Raw genomic sequence first — 8,751 nt, forward strand, 5'->3', positions numbered from 1 at the left:
GGAGCCTCTACTCTAGAACAAACTGAAAATTCTTATACCTCTTCAGTCAAAAATACATGAAGGGAGAAAGCATGCTAAATTATGTTATTATTTAAAGGTTAAAAAGGTTTTTATAGAATTTTTCCCAAGTAAAGCAAACTAATGTGCTTCTGCCGTTAACAAAGTCAATGAAATGCTGGGGTTCAAGAAATATTCAAAAAAAAGTGCAGAAGATCTACATTTATGATACTTTATACAGCCTTGGCTATTATACTTCAAGCCAAAAAACAAAGGGACAAAGATCAAATAAAATGATGCAGAGCATCTGAGGGGAAAAGGAACATTTTCTTTTAATTTGAAAGCTTAACAGATAAGGTCAAAGTTCTTAAAACCAAAAAAAATAGACAGCTAAAATAAACAGACTTGGTCTATACATCTCAGAAAATTAGTTAGAGGGGCACCTGGGTGGCTCAGGTGGTTAAGCAACTGCCTTCGGCTCAGGTCATGATCCCAGGACCCTGGGATCGAGCCCCACATCTTGTTCCTTGCTCAGTGGGGAGCCTGCTTCTCCCTCTCCCTCTACTTGCTACTCCTCCTGCTTGTGCTCTCTGTCTGCCAAATAAATAAATAAAAATTCTTAAAAAAAAAAGAAAATTAGTTAGGATTATGATCTGATAGACAAAACATAGATATATACAAGAATTTATTATTTAGGAAAAATAAAAGTATTTCTCTAACAGGATATAAAAATAGATGCAAAAAAAAAGCAAAATGGCACAAATACATTTGAGATACAATGTGGGATAATCCTGGTCTATCTAGGCCTAGACCAGGACTATCTACAGTCTTTGTAGAAAGTAACTTTAAAGGTTAGTCTTTGTGAAAGTAGTCTTTGAGAAAGTGACTTTATATCCTTGAGCCTCAGTTTCTTCACCTATAATACAAGAATTGGAATAGATTCTCTTTAAAGAATTCTTTTCAATGTTAACATAGAATATTCTCTTTCAAACTGTGCTATAGGTCCCCAAGATCGTGCCCAGGCTTAAAGTTCACTAGGAAGATTCACAGGACCTGGCATACAGTTGTGTTCATTACAGCAAAAGGACAGAAATCATAATCAGCAGAGGTAATAGGTACATGGAGCAAAGTTTGGAGGAAACCAGGTGCAAACTTCCAAGAATCCTTTTCAGTGGAGTCATACAGGACCCACTTAAATCCTTCAGCAACTCCCTGTGACAACACACGTGAAAAGTTGTCTACCAGAAAGCCTCATTAGAGACTCTGCACCCAAGGTCTTTACCAAGGTTTTGGCTAAGCATGTGGATCAAGAAAGATTCAAAGGAATAAAAAAGAATTAGGAGGGATGGAGAAAGCAGTGATCATTTGGACATGCTCAGGTCATATTATTAACAAAGTATATGCAAGGACAAAACAAAGAAAAAAAATCATTTAGTCCTTCTCAAATAAGATTCTCCCTCAACTAAAAGCTCTCTAGGAAACTCAGAAATTCACAGCATATCCTCCTGCTTTAGAAGGCAATCATCTAAGCACATTATCCTGTGAACAAATCCCTGCTCCCCATAGGAAAAAAAAAAAAAAAGAACAGGGAACTATGGATTTCAATCTTTACTGTGTCACCAAACTAGCTTTCTGTCATTCCCAAGTTGACCTTCACCAATCACGCCACAAACATGTACCAAACACGGGCAAATGCTCTCTTCTCCAGCTGACCTATGTCTTGCAGAACCAAATATATCATCCAAAATTATATCACTTAAGCAATTACCTATTTCTCTCTTCAGTACTCTACGGACACTCCAGAAGTTAAGTTCCACCTAGACCTTGTCTTTCTTTGTACATATCCTTCTTAAAACTGTTTTCTAGGCCATCTACTGGTTTTATATTTCCTATAACCCTTCCTAGGTGTTATATAATAACCTATTCTGGGCTTTTTCTTTCCCATCAAGAAACAAATATAGAACCATCTTCTTCCAAAATAACCTCTCTAGGTAAAAGTGTCACAAAATAATCACTCAATAATAGTTTTAGTGATTTTTTAAGCCATGAACAACTATGATCTTTCACTTTATTCAAATATGTTAAAAAATGGATTCTTCTTCTTACTACCCCCATTGAATTGCTAAAGAAATATATATTAAAGGGGGAGAGTGGGTGGAGAAGTAGATCAAGGCAACCATGACTGGAACCCTGAAAGCCAGGATAGAAGAGCTACAAAGAAGATAGAGAAAAGAATACATGATCATAGCCACAACCATTCAAGAGCACAGGTATTTTCCAAATGTTCCTAGTTCTTCCTGGTACTCTATTTGCAAACTTGAAGGAAGATTTTGGTTCACTTTTGATTCCTATGTTCACCAGGCCAAGGAAGAAGCATCTAGAAATGTGATTTTCAATTCTTTTTTTTTAAGATTTTATTTATTTATATGACAGAAGGAGACACAGCGAGAGAGGGAACACAAGCAGGGGGAGTGGGAGAGGGAGAAGCAGGCTTCCCGCCGAGCAGGGAGCCTGATGCGGGGCTTGATCCCAGGACCCTGGGATCATGACCTGAGCTGAAGGCAGACGCTCAACGACTGAGCCACCCAGGCGCCCCTTCAGTTCTTTTTTTACCAGCAGAACACTTCATTTTCCCTCCCCCAAAGGACATTTCACATGATATCCTGATATCTGAACACACAGAGAAGGAGTCAGTCTGATTAAGAAAGGACTTGTAAACCTGAAGCCTGGACTACTAGGCCTCCTCCTCCCTTTGAAGCCCTCCTACAGCAGTCCCTGAAACCCTCCTACTCCTCCGCCATCTTGCTCCTCCCCTCATCCCTGAAACCCTGAGGAGGGATTCCATGGACAGTCTGAGAACATAATTATCTAGGGGAATCCACAAAGGCAAAGTAAAGGAAAATGAACAAACAACTGCCGGAGTTAATACAGAGACAGAGTTAGAATTTTTTAGCTAGCTACAATCCTAGCAAGGCACAGCTATAATTTCCTATTGCGATTTAAAAGAACTAAATCACTAAATTGATGGTATATATTAGTAAAATTAAGGCATGTACTCAAATACAAAACATCCTCTACCTCAAAATCTATGTTATATTTTTTATTTTTAAAAATATAAAGTAATACGTTATTGTAGAAATTTTGGAAAATTTAAACTTTTAAAAAGTTACTGCAATTTACTATTTCATTTATTTTCAACATCCTGCTATAAAGCAGATAGTATCACTGTTTTTAAGATGAGGAAATCCAAAAACCAGCAGAGTAAAAAAATAATACTCTAGAGTAAGTTATAAGTACTCTGTATACATACATAAATATAAAATTTGGATTGAAAATTAGGATAATGAGAATCAGAGACTAGAAAAATCCCTTTAAACAGGAATTTCAGGGAAAGCCCCCCTGAAACAACAAGATCAGAATTGATTTTGAGGATTGAGTAGAACTTGGGTTGGAAAGTCAGAAAGAAAGGAGAAGGGCAGGCCAGGAAGAGCGAAGTGCACAAATAACATCAGGAGGGCATAAAAGGCGACAATTGTATTGATTGCTAGTAGTACTGAAAACTAGAATCCAAGCAAGAGAAAACTCTATTCAGAAAGGAAGCAAAAATTAGGTGACAAAAATTATCTTGATCAAACACTTGATATAAAGTAAAAGCCATCTCTTTCCACTGCCACATGACTGAAACTCCTCATGAAGTGAGTTATCCTGGCTAAGATTAGAAATAATTCATCCTAACTTTTGAAAATTAGGAACAAAGATAAATTTCCATTAAAAAGACCACATTCTTTATTCTCAGATACAAGTCTTACAATGTTTCGGTTACAACTGACAGTTTATTTAGTCATTTCAAACAATTTTTTGAACAAAATAATTTTTAAGACCCTTGATAGAATACAACTTCTAATTTTAGAATTTCATGTTAACTGTCAGTTTTAATTTGTCCTCCCCCACGCCAAAGAAAGAATGCTAGTAAGTAGTTAAACTACAACATTTCTCTTATACTTTAATTCACGTCTCCCTTCTTTTAATAGCTAAAAAAAGTGATGACTAGAATTTGGATTATCAGCCATAAGAATGGGACTGCTTTCACTTTGTGGACCCCATATCACAACTTTCCACTCCAAAAGTATTCTGAAATACTAAGCTTTCACTCTTCAAGGGCAGGATCCCCACTTCATTGTCAAGAAATAAGTATTTGAATAGCATGAAGACTGCTATGTTAGTCGTACCGATCACAGGATATTACAAATTATGCATTGTCTTATTTCTTCTTTACCTGTTTCTCAGGCCTGTTCCATTGCCACAGCCCCCACCAACCAAAGTCTGTAAAGACGGTAAAGCTGAACGGCTTAGCTGCTGCCGACTAGGGCCCCTCCTTCCACCGGGCATGTCCGGGAACCAGTCTGCTTCCAGTGCCACCTGTAGTTGCAACCCAGGTTAATGGCTGTCAACCTGTTTCAACTCTGAACAAAAGAAAAGACATTTAAATATCAGTTTACTATTTCTAAATTAGGCAATGTAACAAAACAACAGAAAAACTGAATGAGTAGTCCTCGTAAAACCAGATTTTCAAATAAATGCTCCCCCAGTGTCTATTACCTACTTTATTCTAAGGAAAGGCCTAGTCAGACTCTAATGGGTTAGAAGCCTAAGTTTTGATCTAAGCTTTGTTCAGCGTTAGATAAGTCACAATTTGTGTCTTTTGTCTGTCGACTTGTGTCATATGAATGATATTTCAATCAGGTAGAAGTTAACAAGAAATGCCTAACATATGCATTTCCAACTCATATGTAGTATTTCACAGTAAACCACTGGAAATACAGGAGAATCAGCACTGTCCAAAATGTTAGGTTTTGTTATCAAGGGATCTGGGCTCTGAGATTACATGTGCCACATATTATCTGACTGTAACTGAGGCATTTAACCTCTGAGTTTGTTTCTTCAAAAGTATTCCTTGTCCTATAGAGGTTGTTGTGAGGACAAGATGGACGAAAATACACCAGTTGGCCTTTAACTCTTTTAAAAGTAAAACTGCTCAAGTGGTAACTCCATATATTAGAGTGAAAATATCAGAAGGAGCTATAGCGGATGCCCACTACAGAAAAACTGGTATGAAATCATTTAGAAATTACTGAAACTGCGGGATTTTTTAAAAGACAAGTAACAGATGAAGACCCTCGCCGAAAGGAGGGTCCGCCCATATGTACGCCAAAACCTGCTTCCTAAACAAAACTTAAAGACTGAAAAACGGCATCCGGGAAAAACCCTGGTTTTCAAATGTTACTGCAGAATGATCCGATGTTCCCTATTCCTAGCAGCCTTTGGCTGTAGACTAAAAAAACGCCAGGTGAGACAAAACATTCAAACCGTCGGATGTAGGGCCTTCTGGTTCTTGCTCAATTAACGAGGGAAATAAAAGTGTGGAGCAAAAAATTGGGATAGAAGAGGCGAGAGGATGAGGTGGTGAAGGCGGATGACAAGAGACCACAAACTTCAACAGGCTGGCCCCTACAAGGGGACAAACGACAAAGCGGTTCCCGCGGCGCAACCCGAAGACCTGAAGCAGGCTGGGACAATCACACAGCGAGGAGGCTCGATAATACTCACGCATGGAGGAGGCCCAGCCGGGGGGGCGGGATCCCTAGGAGAAGGTGGCGGCTTTACAGGCTAGACCCCAGGCAAGAGAATTCCCTCCCTGCGTTGAAGCGCTCCAAACCAGTTGGTTGTCTGCAGGCCGTCCCCGCCCGGAAAGTCGAGAAAAGGTGTCCAGGCTTCGGGCTGCCAGCCCCCGCCCCAGCCCCAGGTCAGTACCAGAGTCAGAGCCAGAGCTAAAGTTAAAGGCAGAGCCCGGCCGGGTCAGCACTCATCCGCAGCCTCCATTACCGCGGAGCTGAGGAGACGTGGCAGCGCACGGAGATGACGTCAGTTCCGCGACTGCCGGCCGCTCCAGCCTCAGGCTGGCGTCCGGAACTACACCCTCGGTTTGGGAGCGGGCTCCCCCACCCGCTCCCGCATGCACCTGCGCAGTGGGATTCCTCTGTTGGCTCTTGGTCCCGCCTTCCCCGCCAGCGCTGGCCAACGTATTTCCTCCCTGGTCGTCTAAGATGCCCTGGCACCATGCTGGCGGGTCTTTGCTATCTCATGGACTCCCCTTAACAACCACATACAAATTATCACCCCAATTTTTACAGATAGGGGAGGTTGGGAGACGTCGCCTACGGTCACGTCACTGCCAGGTAAAGGAGTTCCAAGTCGTGATGTCATGCTTCAGCATCCAGTCGTGCGCCTATTATATGTAAAGGACTGGATGGATGCTGGAGTTAAACAAGTGAATACCACAGGTTGCTCAGTCTATTGAAAGAGACGAGACACCAGGAAAACACAGTAATTACAATATAGTAAATGCAACAAAAGTATGCCTAAGGTCCAGAGGTTAGCATGCAATTCACTGTAATTTATTCAGTGTAATAAATTCTCTGGGATAGTGGTGGTGGCAATACCAAGAAAAACTTGTGAGCCTGGAGTTTAAAGCCAAGACTCCAAGAATGTTTAGGCTGTTCGTGGGAGAATGGCTTTCTAGTGAAGGAAGTGGCAGATAAAAAGGTAAAATGGTGGGAAACACCATGATGAATTCAGAAACTGCCAATAGTTTAGTATTAGAAGAGTAAAAGTGTCAAGAAGAGCATGTGTTGAGATCTCTGACTCCAGAGATTTTAAACACCTTGAGAGAATGCCCTTTGTATGTAGTATCACACAGTTATAGATTAGTTAACCTTTATGAGAGTTATTGCCCTGTACTCAAGTTATTGCCATGTACGACAGTAGACTAGTACCTTTACACATTTCATTTACATCTTATATTGCTTTGATATACCATCATTGTTCCTATTTTACAGAGGAAACAAGTTTTTTTAAATAGAAATCTGAGCTTTTTTTTTTAAGATTTTATTTATTTATTTGAGAGGGAGAGAATGAGAGACAGAGAACGTGAGAGGGAAGAGGGTCAGAGGGAGAAGCAGACTCCCTGCTGAGCAGGGAGCCTGATGCGGGACTCGATCCCAGAACCCCAGGATCATGACCTGAGCCTCAGGCAGTCACTTAACCAACTGAACCACCCAGGCGCCCCAGAGGAAACAAGTTTTAAGAGAAGCTAAATAACTTGCTGAAAATAACCCAGCTAATAAGTGGCAGAGCCAGAATTTGGAGCAGAATGACCAATATCAAAACTACTAAAGTTAGTAATATTCCAAATATTCTTAGTACCCTAATATACTACAGAACTTTCATTCATGAATATATAAAACCCGACGTAGATCATTACATATTTCCATAATTTTGTACATTTATTTTCATGCTTGCTCTGCTAACTGCTTCCTAGCTTGCTACACTGAAACTCCTTTGCCGCTTTTCTTTTGGCTCACCAGCATCCTTCATTCATTCAGCAATTATTTATTTAGTGCCTACTGTGTACCAGGCACTGTCTTACTGCACAAGACAGATATGTTCCTGATCTCCTGGAGTTTATATTCTAATGGGAAGCATTTGATAAATAAAATAATTACACATTATAAGTATTATGGAGACAAACAGGGGCTAAGGTAGAAAATAAGGGAGGTTTTGTTTTGAGGGGTTATGTATGTGAGGGAATAGTATTTCAGCAGAAACCTGAATGTTGGGAAGGAACCAGAGAGACAAAGATGGGAGGGAAAAATAGTCAAAATAGAAAACAAAATTTATGCAGAAATTCTATGTTGTGCAAGAGCTTGTTATGTTTGAGAAACAACACAAAGCTGTATAGCTAGGTCATCGTGAGCAAAGGAAAATGTGGCATGAAATGAATTTGAAGACACAGGAAGAGCTTAAACATGGAAGATCTTTTAAACCAGAGTGTTTGCAATTTAAATTAGTGGCTGGCATAGGACCCAGAAATCTGTGATTTTCATAGCTCCAGGATTCTGGCACTTATTTACATATGGGACCCACTGGAATAAACCACCTCATCTGTTAAGGAAATGAAACAATTATTGTTGGGGTTCACATGAAGTTCACTAATGTGTACAGGGCCCACTTATCTCCCAACCTCTTTATGTTCTTCCACATAGATAAACATTGTAAAATTGCAGAAAATACTGATTTATTTTCATTTCAAAGACATAACACAAGGTGATTTCCATTTTCTTCTGATTACAGAAAACTTGAATTACAGAAAATAAAAACTCCTTTATTAAAGTTTTAAAAATTATTCTCCACTATATTCATTTTAGACTAACTTTGAAGCCAGGGTTACTGTGGTGTTTGTCTATGTAACACACTGTTTTAGTTATGTGCTTTCAATGAACCATTCATTTTGAAGTACTGCACACCTTCCAGAAGTAGAAGAAATGGATTTCAAGTTTTCATTTGGATTCCTGAGGAAGTCTTGTACAATATAGTGTTGACGATCCATTTTCTCTTCTTGCCTACACACCCAAAGTGAGTGATATAACCCATTCCTAACTGACCAGCATTATTTTATCTTTCACCATTCCTCAGTGTATATCCTAAACCTCCCCTACCATCAATCTATGCTCTGCCCCCACTTTCTACAAATTATGGCTTCCCCATTTTTAGGGTCTCCAGCACAATATTCCTTAACTGCAATATTTCATTTTCATGTCAGTAGACTCCTCCCACTCCTTTTCCAAATTTCCATCTCATGTTGATCTTTCTCTCCACTGAAACCAATAGCAATTGCATACTGCCTTATGTTGTAAA

General features: G+C 39.7%; 1 protein-coding gene across 1 annotated transcript in view; it reads right to left on the reverse strand.

Annotated features, from left to right (window-relative positions):
• The window catches only part of TMEM39A (transmembrane protein 39A), a 30,693-nt gene extending 24,797 nt beyond the window's left edge, over positions 1 to 5,896 (reverse strand). The window contains exons 1-2 of the mRNA XM_028110655.2: positions 5,605 to 5,896; positions 4,274 to 4,460 (exon numbers count right to left, since the gene is read on the reverse strand). Coding sequence (XP_027966456.1) covers positions 4,274 to 4,386 — 113 coding nt within the window. The 5' untranslated portion in view covers positions 4,387 to 4,460; positions 5,605 to 5,896. The remainder of the gene's footprint in view (positions 1 to 4,273; positions 4,461 to 5,604) is intronic.
• Between the last annotated feature and the right edge of the window lie 2,855 nt (positions 5,897 to 8,751).

Source organism: Eumetopias jubatus, unplaced genomic scaffold (assembly GCF_037043125.1).
Source record: "Eumetopias jubatus isolate StellerSeaLion01/CBP00866 unplaced genomic scaffold, mEumJub1_p1.0 scaffold_1, whole genome shotgun sequence".
NCBI classification, from domain to species: domain Eukaryota; kingdom Metazoa; phylum Chordata; class Mammalia; order Carnivora; family Otariidae; genus Eumetopias; species Eumetopias jubatus.